At 41.2% G+C, this 14,460-nt stretch overlaps 1 protein-coding gene across 4 annotated transcripts in view; it reads left to right on the top strand.

Annotated features, from left to right (window-relative positions):
• Positions 1-243: 243 nt before the first annotated feature.
• Positions 244-14,460, top strand: part of kcnq5b (potassium voltage-gated channel, KQT-like subfamily, member 5b) — a 192,724-nt gene continuing 178,507 nt past the window's right edge. The window contains exon 1 of one of the 4 annotated variants that reach the window (XM_079553308.1): positions 244-887. In XM_079553308.1, the coding sequence (XP_079409434.1) occupies positions 562-887 (326 nt within the window). In that variant the 5' untranslated portion in view covers positions 244-561. The remainder of the gene's footprint in view (positions 888-14,460) is intronic. The other 3 variants (XM_079553309.1, XM_079553310.1, XM_079553311.1) reach the window with 3 other exon arrangements.

Raw genomic sequence — 14,460 nt, 5'->3', positions numbered from 1 at the left:
CTTTTTCCCCCCTTTGCAATATAATGATTAACCATTGAACCATTGAAAGTGAGATTAACTTTCCTCTCTGTAAATACTGTAGCTCAAGGTAAGAAAATGTTGGGGTCGCCGACCGACAGCCTAAAAAAGGTCGACAACCGCTGCGTAAAAGCCACTCAAAAGTGGCTTTGGCAACTGAGGCGCGAGGGGAAAGCATGCAGAAATATTGAAATGAAACATAGGCTACTTCCTAGTTTTGCTGTGGCCCGTTATGGCTGCTGGCTGCTGGTAACAGGTTTCATGAAGCGGTCGAGGGTTGTGCGCCGCTGCTGCTGCTGCCGTTGCGCGCTCAGACAGAGGAAGGAGGCGGTCAGAGAGAGTTGCGGTGGCGTCGTGTTCTCTCACCAACTCCCGTCAGAGCGCGCGCGCTGACTGGATGTGTTTCTGTCTCAATAAAACGCACGTGCTTCTACTTTATAGCATGTGAGGGGGGGAGACGCGCGCGCCGCTCTCCCATACGCATACACACACGCGCGCACACACACTCTCTCTGGTAAAGCACTTGCGGTGGTTGGAGATGCCATGCCCCGGAACCACAGCGCAGAAGAAGGGCTCTGGATGAGGACCTCGCCGGGGAAGGATGTCGAGTCTGGGCGAAGGGTGACTATGATGATGAACAGCGCGGGAGACGGTCTGCTGTCCGCCTCCTCTGGCTCCTCCGCTGCAGGTGGCCCCGGGTCCGACAGCCTGAGAGGGAAGCAGGGAGCGCGGCTGAGTCTGCTGGGGAAGCCGCTCATCTACAGCGCACAGAGCGGCCGGAGGAACGTCCGCTACCGCCGCCTGCAAAACTATCTGTACAACGTGCTGGAGCGACCGCGAGCCTGGGCCTTCATCTACCATGCCTTTGTGTGAGTTTTGACGCCCGATTTGCATGCTTCGTACCTGCTTCTGTGTGCGTCTGTGTGCGGTAAACCGGCTGGGCACCTGTTGATGCGGAGTTTACTCTTGAGACCAGGCGTTTCAGGAGCTCTACGTTCAGGCCTACTTCATTTTTTTTCTTTTTTACTCTTAAGGCTGATTGACGTGGTATTTTAACGGATTTCAACATGATCAGTTATAGGGGCTGTAAAAGTGTGTTGTTGCAGATAGGCTCTGTGTGACACGTGGTCGGGCACAGTCACCACTGTTCACCTCCTGTTGAGGACAAAATTAGTGACTTATGAGCTTTTAAAACACTAAAGCTATTTGAGCCTTGTCATGATTGTTCTTGATAGCTCTAAATCGTTTCATACACACATTTACTGCATATGCGTGTTCATAATGATTATGATATAGGCTGGATGTGGTGAAATATGTGACTAGAGGAAACAGAAACTGACTGGCCATTGCTGCTCTATTGACTGTGAACTACCTTTATTGAATCCTGTTAATGATAGGTTATACACAACAACAAGCCTGGTGGCTCTTTGATGTGTACAGTGGCATTTTCCATTGACATCCCTCCTTAAACATACATTTTTATTAATTATAGTCGTATTGGTACTGCCTTTACTTGACCTGTGATATAACTTAAAGATATAGCTCATTAGCCCTATCATTAGTGACTGTAGATAAGACTGTTATGCAATGTTCTTTGAAGTATTCAGCCACACTTCAGTGGTGTTGTATCCACATGGAAATTGTCCTTTTGTTCAGTAAAAGTGAGTAAATTGAGGTATCTCGAAGGTCGGAGGGTCTCTTCTCATAGCGTCCTTTCAGGCTTCCCCCCAGCTCTTGAATTCCATGTCCCTCGTGCATCTGTTGTGGCGGCCTCACAACTGTCTGACAGAGGAAGGAAGTGAAGACACATGGTGACAGAGAGTGCCAGGGCGGGCCGGCGCTATGTGGGCGGGGCCTTTTTTTTTGCGAGAAGGCTGCTGTGCGTTTCAGTGAGCATCCATGAAGTGCTTTCATCACACTTGAGCTGCCTCCACTGCAGATGAGGTCTTTTGTGAATAAGCGTTGTAGTAGCGTGTTGGTTTAAAAAGGATTCACATCGTTTGTTTGGCTTTTTAATTCAGCCACGGGGGTCAAGTGTCTCTGCCAAGTGAGAGAGCGACATCAGAGGGAGCCAAGAGAATATGCAAATGTGTAGGAGGCAGGCCGCTGATTATATCAAACAGGGGATTTATGTAGTGTGTAGAAATGTATGTCTAAATCTGAAGATCATAGATGGTTATGAAATGGGAGAAAGAAGGCAAGGGATGTTTTTTTTGTGTACACTTTCGGGGTCATTTACCAAGTGTTTGCTCATGTGCTAAATGAGTAGCTCATGCAAAATTGGATCAGCAGCAGAGTCATTTACTCACTCAGCATCCTCTCATTTACACATCAGATTTGGGGCCCTAAAACTGTAACAGAGGCAATATCAAATGGTAAATTGGCTGTCAACATGTCCACAAATAGCTACAAGCTATTTTCCAGCTTGCACTCACTATTTAGCGACTCACTTGATAAATGACCTCCTGAGTCGACAAACTAAGTCAGAGTGCTTTACAGAGCAAGAATGTATAAAACGTTGGCCATTAAAGGCAAATCAAATCAATAAAACACAAATCAATTTGAATGAACTCACAGTTGTCATATTCACAGCTACATAGAAAGAAAAACAGATTCTACATTATTGTTTAAACTAAAACCTGTCCCTGCTGTTCATTGCTTTTGATTAAAACTCACAAGATACAAACATATGTAATGTGACTTTAACCTTATCCTTCACTTGACATACTTAATGTTACCGGCTGCTATTTCAAACGCTCATCTTGTGTGTAAATGTCTTTGTTTAACAAAGTAGATGAACTGCTCAGCCAATCAGAGGCCAGTGTTATGTCCCTGTCGCTGGGAGCAAGATGTCTTTATTTCAATATAGAGTTTGGTGACGTCTAAGAGCTTTTGTTACAGTGCCATTAGCCTACAAAGAGGTCAAATTATGTCTATGCTAGTCCTCTGTTCTGAAACTGGGTTTTGGCTGCACTGAAAGAGGAAACAAAGCGTAGTTTTGATGTTTTGCTCAAGATAGGTGAACTATTAGCTTTAAGTGGGGGATATAGAAATAAAAACAGTGGAGAAAGCTGTAATCACTAGTGTCAAATCTCCTTTTCAAGTATCCGTATTTTTAGCTCAATTTGTAGCTACTGTGCCTGAACTGTGCGTGCCCTTTGCTTCCTGCCCTGTGACGAATGGTGGTCAGAGGCTGATCTGCTGACTTCGCAAATGCGACGGTGACAGGATCACAGTGGCAGTTAGCGTGGATGAAATAGGGCCACACTTTCACAACAAAACTCGCGACCACCAAACCAACGGAGTCTCATTATATTTGAGAAAGTTTGTACAACCAGTCCCCGCAGGCATGATGAATTGTGTTCTCCGTCTACCTGAGAGGCCAGACTTGCAATGGAGCATAATAGGGGCGGGAGAAAAAGTCTAGTACAACTTTATAACTTTCTGCTGAATTATCAAGCACATCTGTCTTTGTGCATAATAAGTTAGATAAGAATACGTTTCTCAAATATAGACCCAAAGCCCAAAGGAGGCAAATAACAGTGGCCATTTCATTACAGTTATTTAAGGCAGTGGAGTTTTTAAATGCCCTATATTGTACTTTAATCAGGCTTTTACAGCTATTTTATGCCCCCTAGCTTTTGTAATATAACTTTGAGTCTCATTATTGATGATTTTGTAATATGTGATTATGAAACTTGGACCATGGACTGGATCAGAGTCTGGTGAAGGTGCCTGGACTTTAAAACACAGCCTCTCTTTCTGACGTCTACAGGAGTGTGGACTGGCGTTTTGGGTGTGGATGAGTGAGGCAAGAATACATACTATTACTAATACATGTGTGAATGAAGCAACAGCAGTCCAGGACTGCTTTTGATTAGGATATAAAAGGAGAAAAGTAGCACAGATACATCTTTCAGGTGCAGGTGAAGAGGCAGAATAGGTTCAAACAGAGCGTGCGATGCTGTTTTCTGAATGTTTGATGAGGATAAAACATTGAAACATGGTTGAAAGCTCAGAAAAGTCAATTTTGCAAGATTCCCGAGAGCACGAGAGCCAAATTCATTAATATTAAAAAAAGACTCATGTAAAAATTATACGATGGAGCGTTATCTTCTTGTTTTTCCCGTTTCCAATGACTGAGGAAAACAAAACAAATGTCTAAAAGATCTCAAAAGCATTGATGCATGTTTTAAGCTTGTATTTCTTTCAACTTTGATAGCTAATGCACTACACTTTTCAGTTGTCAGTTTTTATGCAAAACTGAATTCTGGTAAGCTGACTTGCTTCTTTTACAAATGGTTTGCTTTTTGGCAGTGAAAACAATGAGCCCCGTTCCCAGTTTGTGTGAATATTGTCATTCATTTTCGAATCTTTTAATATTGGTGTTGTCCTTGCAGATTCACAAAGAAACTCCCAAAGCCTTTCATATTTAATTACCGCTTTCCGCTCAAGATTCGGTTTGCTTTTGTGATTGTCGTTTCGATTGAGAATTCCTTTCGTCTTTGTTTGTGTATCTTTTGTGTTTGATACTAATTTGTCAAAGTCAGTAAAAGCTTAACCTCTGTTTGGATAGCTCGGAAGTTTAATTTCACCTTCCACTGATTTTAGCCTAGGAGCGAGTATAAAAAGCCTCTTTGCTTATCTCACATTAGGAGCAGGTCAGAGGAGTAAACAGACTCGGGGGAAGTGACAGTCTAACATAGCCACGAGGGCTTCTTGTTGATGCCCAAAGAAGTATGGACATCCTCACCGGCAGCAAAGAGGTTGTGGCTGGAGATGGGCCATATAGTGCCTCTCGAAAGTACTAATGCACCTTGAACTTTTGCACATTTTGTCATGTTTACAACCATAAGATTTTATTTTGATTTTTTTACTGAAAGTTCACACACAAGTAACAGGCAACTGTGAAGTGAAAGCAAAATGACACATGACTCTGTTATTTTACCAAAAATGTAAAAGTGAAAAGTGCACAAGTATTCATACAGCATAATACTTTGTGGAACCCCCTTCTTTTTCTGCAATATCAGCAGCAAGTCTTTTGGGGTTTGACTCTACAAGATTTGTACCTCTAGAGACTGACATTTTAGCCCATTCCTCTTTACAAAACAACTCAAGCTCTGTCACATTAGAAGGAGAGCGCTTGTGAACAGCAGTTTTCAGATCTTTCCACAGATTTTCAATAGGATTTAGGTCAGGACTTTGACTGGGCCATTCTAGCACATTAATATGTTTGTTTTTTAAACCATTCCATTGTAGATTTAGCTTTGTGTTTAGGGCCATTGTCCTGCTGAAGGTGAATCTCCGCCCCAGCAGGTTTTCCTCCAAAATGTCCCTGTATTTGGCTCCATCCATCTTCCCAACTATTCTTACAATCTTCCCAGTCCCCGCCGAGGAAAAGCAGCCCCACAGCATGATGTTCCCCCCCGTATATTTGACACTGGGGATGGTGCACTCAGGACCATGAGCAGTGTTAGGTTTGCTCCATACATAACGTTTTGCATTTGGGCCAAAAAGTTACATTTTTCTCTCATCTGACCAAAGCTCCTTCTTCCACATGGAGCTGTGTCCTCCATATGACTTCTAGCAAACTTCAAACGGGATTTCTTATGGCCTCCTTTCAATAATGGCTTTCTTCTTCCACTCGTCCATGAAGGCCAGATTTGTGTAGAGTAGAGAGTTGTCCCATGTACAGATTCCCCCAGGTCAGCAGCAGCACTTCACAGTTCCTCCAGAGTTATCTTGGGGCACTTGGTTTCATTTCTTACCAGTGCTCTCCTTGTTCGGTCTGTTAGTTTAGGTGGACGACCACGCCTTGGTAAGCTCGCAGTGGTGCTATACTCTCTCCATTTCCAAATGATGGATTGAACAGTGCTCCGTGAGATGTTCTAAACTTGGGACATCTTTGTATAACTTAACGCTGCTTTAAAATCCTCCACAGCTTTATCCTTGACCTCTCTGGTGCTCCTGGACCTTCATGTTTAGTGACCAATACACTCCGACCATAGCTCTGAGGCCCTCACAGAACAGCTGTAATTATACTGAGAGTAGATTACACACAGGTGGCTTCTATTTAATGGTTAGGGCTAGTATCATTTTGCTTTCACTTCACAGTTGCCTGTTACTTGTGTGTGAACTTTCAGTAAGAAATTCAAAATAATATCTCTATGTTTATGGTTGTAAACATGACAAAATGTGCAAAAGTTCAAGGGGTTTCAGTACTTTCGAGAGGCACAGTATATTTAAGATAATATTTAGATTGTTTGGAAAATTGCAACAACAAATATATATCGTTGATGATGTGATGAAACCAACAGAAAAGTAGCGAAAGCTCCTTGACCTAAGTGGATGTTGTTTTGAGCAACGCCACTTAACCTTGAACATTTTTCTCATGGTTTACTACGGAGAAAGTTTATCGTCTGCAATGTCTGAGAGAAGTCTTCCTCTGTGTTTCTTTGAGGCTCTCCTTGGACGATGTTGAGTGAATCATAGTTGCTGGAGTTGACCTTTTGACTAAAACACTGGCTGAACTGAAAGCAAAATGGACCAGGCTGTGTTTCTTGACTTGAAATTAAAGTTTAGACTCCGATAAATAATGGTACTGTGTTAAAGTTTGTAAATGCGAACAAAAATCTCCCCGGCCGGTGGTGTCGTTCACTAGTTCAGCGCCGTTTGTTTTGTCAAGCTGCTTTACGTAACTCCCCTCTTACATAAAACCTTCAGCTACATTTTTTGACCCAGAAACTTACGACAAGCACCCGATCTTACACTTACAGCTCGAGTTGTTCCTGCCCACTGTATGTTTTTCGGATGTGTATATTTATTCTACAGTGGACGTAGACTGAGCCCGTCTTTGTGCCGGGTCGACCTGCGGTGTCTGGGGTCCCCGGCTGCCCTCTTTCCTCCTGCCTCACGCTCACAGTGCTGCCATTCAGTTCAGTTCTGGATTAGCGGGGCCTTATCCTCACAAGTATTTTCACACAGGGAGAGGGGGAAACATGGAGGGGAAGCGTACAGTAAAATCCCCACCTTCAAAGAGTGAATAAAAAACTTACACAACATACAAAAAGAAATGCTGATTTGCATCCATCAGAAGAGCATGACACGGATCCAGGACTTCAGTAGCTCACTTGTTCAATTATTAGCCCCAAAGTTTGACAATTTTATCCTATTCTTTTTTCAGTAAGTGAATAAATAAAGTAATGTAGAGCGTTCTGAGTATCTGATGAAGGTAATATATAAGTGTACACCGCCACTGAGATATATGTTCTTACCTGAGCTTCGACCTATCTGTTGTTTGGAGAAGCACTTCGACGTCCGCACAGTAATGCAAAAAAATCCAACAACATCTTTGGTCTATTTCCGTGACTGAGCAACACGCGTAAAGACCAGACAGGTGCGCATCATCTAAGCTCAGGTAAGAACATAATCTCAGTATGCAAAAAACGACGGCCTGTGGAGACACTGCAGGTCAATAGGGAAACTTTTTAAATTATAGAGATATCAATTTGTAACTGTAGATTACTGGCATAAATATGAGGAAAAACTATATTGCAAGTTTTCTGTCATTTTAAGTTTTCTTGTAAAAATGAGGCCCTTTATTCCTAAAAAAAGCCCAAAATTGCTTAAAATTTTGGCGACAAAATCTATAATGCATCGAGTCAGGTTTAAAGTACTTATTTTGTTGACATCTTGTTTTGTTTATTAGTGGAAGGATCTGTACAAATATAAATGTTGCCTTGTTTTTCTGAAAACTCAATAAATCAGGCTAGGGATTAGATATAAAAAAAAAATCCCTCTGAAAAAAACTTTAAAATATTGTTCAGTTCACCGCTGGAAAGTTTAAAATCTGTCAGGAGAGAGTGATGTGGAGATGTTGTCGCACCAGTGCAGGTAACAGGTTAAAGCAGAAGTAAGTAACTTGTTTACCTTAATAAATCCTTCCCTGAGGTAAATTGTTTATGGGGTGATTGGGGTGGTCTTTCATCTCCCCCTGGTGTCTCAGGCCAGAAAACCACACCAGCAACTTTCCCTGCTCCGACCCGGTGGCCCCAATACACACTAATATAATCACGAAGAAGAAGCTAACAGGCTAACTGCGGGCTAGCGCCACTTAAACAGTATCTACAGCCAAGTTTGAGTGAAAAAAAAATAATCTCCATTGTGTCATTGGATGTACAATATCCCTCTCTCCCTTTGTCTTTTCTGTCAGCGTAGCATTTACTCTCACAGACAATTGATGAGTAAAAAAAACGCAACATGCTACGACACCTGCAGTGGCGCTTGTGGCCTCTAGGGGCACTTTGTTCTGCTTTAAGAAACCAAATTGGCCCAAAACCCGAAACCTGAAAGAAATAAAGTCTTGCCTGCAGTGTCTCGTCTTGGAGTTTTATTGTTTTAAAGAAATTGTAAAGCAGTTTATGTTAAAATTTTGCTTGCCACGCTTAAAAAGATCCACCTCACATGTTTAGAGCGGGCAAACTGCAAACCAAAGGGCGTGGAGACAATGACCACATGCACTCACTGCCTCTTACTTTTACATCTCTGCAGCTCTTTATTGTCAGGAATGCCTGAGTTTATTGGCTACATTTGAACAGCCACAATGAAACTTTTTAGAACGTGTTGGAATGACTAATCTCCACTGATATAAATTACCTTTTTAAAGTTTAACAGCCAAACCATGTCACTTTGGACGAGTCTGAAAAATCTTGTAACGCGCTTGCTTCTCACGTTCTTGCGGGGACTGGCGTCTCCTCCGTGGGGTGTAATCCGTCTGGTGGTGCGCGGGTCCGCTGTCAGGCTCCCGAGTGTGTGAGCGAATGGAAAGAAGGTTCTTATAAACAGCCGGGCGACGCGCTGTAAACAGAGGGGACCTGTTTGGTTCGGCAGACGACGGGACAGAGGAGCGCCTGGTCTCATCACAGCTGGGACATGAAACAGAGGCGTCGCGGCTCAGTCCATAGTGGTCGCTCAAAGTGCCCTATTCTGCTACATCGACTGTTTTTGGCCCTGTTTTTTAGATTGGTGACTCCTTAACCTCTTACTTCCCACCTGAACCAAGCGCATTTCCTCCAGTTCGGCTTTACCCAAAAAAAAACGTTTTTTTTTTTAAAGTTTTAAAGTTTTAAAGCGTTTTTGTCATGGTTTCGTTTCCTTTTTGTGGCTTTTTTTGTCATGCTTTTGTTGCTTTTTCATTGCTTTTTCCATTGGGTTTTTGTTTTTTTTCTAGACCATTTCTTGTCGCACTTTTGTTGCTTTCTTATTTTTTGTGTGTGTTTTTGTCTCTTTTTATGGCATTTTTGTTGCTTTTTCATCGTTTTTTTTTTTTTCATTTCATTTCTTTGTCTTGTTTTCAGCATGTTTTGTTGCTTTTTTGTTGCTTTTTCGTTGCTCTTTTGACATATTTTTGCTATTTTTTTTTGCGATCAATTTTTAAAAATTTATTTTACATTTAAAATATATGGGTGAGAATCCACATATCATATTCAGCAAAACCCCTAAAGGCATGCTATCCCACCCCAACCATTGGAGGTGTTCATCACTATCGCATCACTAAAAGTAAAAGGTTGTGTTTACTGTTTTATAATGTATCGTTTCCACTGCAGCCTGTAGAGGGCGCTCCAGGCAGTCCTTTAACCCCTTAACCCCACATTTTTCTCCAGTTTCACCCAAGTCTAAAAGCTTCTTGACTGGAGCTCACAGCCTATAGGCCAGTGTAATACCTCATTTGAAAGCTAAGACCGACAAAAAGCTTCTTCCTTGTTTTTGTTTTACATTTTAGTTTTTTGTTTTTGCATTTTTGTCTCACGTTTTTAGCCTTTTTTGTCACATTTTTGCCATATATTTGTCACGATTTTGTCATGTTTTCATTGCTTTTTTGTAGTGTGTTAGCCACATTTACTTATAATTGGTTTTTTTTTTGGCCTTAATTAAATGAAAATCTATTAATAGAAAGCTTTAAGCATATTCAATTAAAAAGCATAGTTAACATTTTATTGAATTTGCTAACTTTAATTAATACAATAGAGGTGAAGTTATATATCTGACCTCTACTGAGTGCGGCCATATTTTTCTGTATGTGGCCCTCAGTGAAAAAAGTTTGGACACCCCTGGGTTAAATAAAAATATCAAAGCCTCAATGATGCATGATGTGTGTCCACTTTTTTTTTTATTATATTGTGTAGATGAGAAGAAAGTCACTCTTCTAATTCCTACAATCAGCAACCTGGTTACTGGCTATGACTTGATCAAATCTGCCCTCATTTCTTTACCACATATTAAGAGAATTTTCTGAACAATAGTCAATAATCTAAACTGAGGTGTGCCTGGTCCCCTTCCTCGTCGCTGTTGTCTGGTCGACGGTCAGGGGAGAAGAGCCACAGACGGATGAGCCGAGCCAGGTGTTTGAAGAGGGTCTGAGACAGGCACAAAAACCTGGATACTGGAGAAGAGTGGCAGCTCCACATAATAGTCACGAACGCTATGGCAGTTCATTGGAGGCAATCAGAGTCAAGACGAGTGCAATGTAAATCTGAAAGGCTTCAAATAGACAGTCCATACGCAGAGAGACAGGGACACGCGTCATTGATGACACTTGAGATTTTATCTGGAATAGAGGGAGGTCTTACGATTTATGAGACTCTAAACCATAGCAATAATTCAGGTTTGTGCTGCTCTGCATCCACTGGCCGCTTCTTTGTGTTGTATTGTCCAGGAGTTTTCCAGGAGTTTTCCACTGCGTTATTTGATTTCTGTTTCTAACAATATCCAACCTCAAAGATTTAAAAGAAAAACAAAGAAGAAACCAGATAAATGTTTTAATGATTTATTAGCCCATCGCAATAAAGGCTTTTAAAAAAAATGTAAATAGAGAATTTTGATGTTGTTAAAGGGATATTTCAGGACTTTTACATAGGGCCTAATTTCCTAGTTATCCAGAGATTTTTTTAAATTTCATGCAGTCCTTATATTTGAAGAGTTTATTGGTGCTCGGCTAGTGCAAGGCTAGCACATGTCTATGGTAACTAGTAGCCTGCATTAAAAACAGTCTGACCCAAGCACAGAGCACCTGAGGCAAATCACTTATAACACCAGACTACCGATATAAATGTCTGTGTCGACTGAATCATATTTGAAATATAACCATTTTGCATTTGCATCTTTGAGCAGCGTCAGCTTCCTGGTTGTAGCTACGCAGCGGCGGAGTGATCTGCTAGGTTACCGGATCTACAGTAGTTTGTTTACCTGCATTACTACACGTAGAATTCACAAAGGAGCTTTCTACAAATCAGATATGGCAACGTTTGGAGGACTACCCGATGATTTTGAAGAGGTTTTTAAAGCAGGCTACTAGATACCATAGTCATGCACTAGCCTAGCACTAGCTTAGCTCCACTAAACTCTTCAAATACAAGGATTGCATGACTTTAAAATATATATATCTACAGAAATCAACAACACTCTGGATAACTCGGAAATGAAGCCCTATGTCAAAAATCCTGTAATATCCCTTTAATTTAAATTGATACATCCTGATATATTATTTTTAAAGACAATTGTTTCCCGGTGAATGTGAAGGTTCATTTTTGATCTTTTTTTTTATTGCAGCCAAATAATAAGATCATAAAAAGATTGACAATTGCACAATGTCTGTGATTGTCTTGTTCTGATTAAAACGAATGTGCTGAAAGGTTTAAGTGAAATATTACTATCATTTTTCAATTGTTTCCTCATACTGTGCTTCCTGGCATCCAGAGATGTTACCAAATCATACAGCATTTCTTCTTGTGAAATTCATGACTCAACTTCAAAACTAGTGGCTGCAGCTCACAGGCAGGTTATGCAGAAAAGGGAGAAAAGGGAGTTCTGGTATTTTGGGTTCCTCCTCGTCAGCGAATCCCACCGTCTGACAGCTCCCGTAGATTTATCCTTCTCCCAGGACTCCCCTGCCCCGTCTGCACCGATCAGCATCACGACTGCACTCCCATCACTGGGATGACTAAACGTACAGCTTTATAGCAAAATGTTACATAGGAGTTTGATTTTATGGGAGTAGCAAGATCAAGCCAGTGAGAATCTTATGGAGCTGAGTCATTGAATAGAGGGAACAGAAAGATTGTTTTTTCAATTTTAAGCATCAGCGTTGTCCTTTTTTAAGGTCTACACTTGTGTGACAGTAACAGCTCAGACGTGGGAGTGAAGTTTTGAGGTTTGAGGAATAAAATAGAAACTATTTGCGTTAAATAGAACAGGAGTGGAAAGCACACATTTTTCTTTGAAGAGTTATTTTGAAATGTCTATATCATGAACCATGTGACTAAAATCCTTTATGAAATGTATATATTTGAATATTAAAGCTACTCTAAATGGTCCCGTTTTGCCGGTCCGGCACCGATGCATTACTAATAAGCGCCTCTAGATGTGCCACCATGTGCGCCACACTCACAAACAGCAGAAGGAGACCGGCACTGCACCTCAATCCTCCCTCACCCGTTTATTATAATAGATCCACGCCCTCACCTCACAGCAAACCTCCTAACACACCCCTCACCCCCACATGCCCCCCCCCCCATGTTAACACAAACACGTGAACAAGAGATGCAAATGTTCGAAGCAGCAACAGTTAGCGGCTAACAGTTTAGCATTATGACAGTAGTTTACAAAAAGATTGTGAACTGACAAACATCTAACCGAGCTGCTCTGATGCCGCTGAAATCCTCATGAAATGTCCGTTTGTTTATTAATCTGATCTACTGCTGTCAGCTCTTTTTTTCCTCACAAAGCAAAGCAGCACCGGAGGAGAGGCTGAGGCATTCAAGGGTTGCGAGAAAAACAAGTATTGCGCTGTAAACTTAGTTCTAAATAGAATTATTATGTTCTAAATGTCCAAAAAAAGTGACAGGCTTTCATGAAAGTTGTAGTTTTGCAAATAAATGTAAATCTCAAAATATTCACCTGCATATCTTATTTATGCGGGTGAATGTGTGTTTCATACAAGATTAATGAGATTTCCGTATGTCATTGCATGCAATCAGAGCAGGTTGTGGTCTAAACAGTGTGGAGGGGAGTGAGGGGCGTGGGCGACGGGGGAGAGCCAGGTGAGGGGAGGGGGGTTGGTGGTGGAGCAGAGCAGAATTCACTAATCCACCTACTGATGACAAAAAATCAAAAAGGCATCGCTAAAGGCAGCTTCAAAAAACTAAATTAAATCGATTGAATATGGAGTAATACTCAAGATATTATTGTACTTTTTTAAGACTGGTTTCACATATTTGCACATGACACTAGACTTCAGTACACTTCAATAGCTCTGAGTTTGACACCATTAATCCAGACTGCCTTCATTATCGGTTACTTATATTTTACACCATCTCGATAAAAATTTCTATCCAAACCCAAGCCACGCAGCCTGTCCTTCTTGTGACACTTCATCCTCTTCACTGAGCTTTGACATCTTTTCTCTTGCAGCGAAAAGCTAATCGTATTGAAACCCACACGGCTGAAGGCAGTTGAGGGCGTGTGTCAATGTAAATCAGTGAGTCCGTCTGCAGCAGAAGGGACACACCAGTGCGACAGGTGTCATATATCAGACATTTTGTTTACCCAAAGGGAGTTTCCTCAACCTGTGTTTGTTTGTGGAAACTCTTTATGTGAAAAAAACAAAAGACAAGCACTTATCAGAGGCCGCACCTGTGCAGATGCACTGCGGCGACTGCGCTTGATCCACAATAAAAGATAATGCGATCAGAGATGGCACTTGATGAGCACAATAAAGCTTGTATGGCTTTGATGCCATCTAAACTACGATGCCCACCTGAAGATGATGTCATTTTGATATAACCTCTTTTATAATATAGTAAAAGTAAATTACCACCAATAATCTCATTTATATATAGTTTATGTTGTAGCAATGTTGTGCCTTAAGCGTGGGTAAGGCTGTCTCTTCTTCTTCTTCTTCTTCTTCTTCTTCTTCTTCTTCTTCTTCTTCTTCTTCTTCTTCTTCTTCTTCTTCTTCTTCTTCTTCTTCTTCTTCTTCTTCTTCTTCTTCTTCTTCTTCTTCTTCTTCTTCTTCTTCTTCTTCTTCTTCTACTACTACTTCTACTACTACTTCTACTACTACTTCTACTACTACTTCTACTACTTCTTCTTCTTCTTCTTCTTCTTCTTCTTCTACTACTACTTCTACTTCTACTTCTACTTCTACTGCTTCTACTACTTCTACTTCTACTGCTTCTACTACTTCTACTTCTTCTTCTACTTCTACTTCTTCTACTACTTCTTCTACTGCTTCTACTACTTCTTCTACTACTTCTTCTTCTTCTACCTCTTCTACTACTTCTACTACTTCTACTTCTTCTTCTACTACTTCTTCTTCTACTTCTACTTCTACTACTTCTACTACTTCTTCTACTACTACTTCTTCTTCTTCTACTTCTACTACTT

This window comes from Gobius niger (assembly GCF_951799975.1).
Source record: "Gobius niger genome assembly, chromosome: 3".
Taxonomy (NCBI): Eukaryota; Metazoa; Chordata; class Actinopteri; order Gobiiformes; family Gobiidae; genus Gobius; species Gobius niger.
The sequence above is the reverse complement of the archived record's forward strand: the minus strand, read 5'-3'. Positions and strand labels throughout refer to the sequence as shown.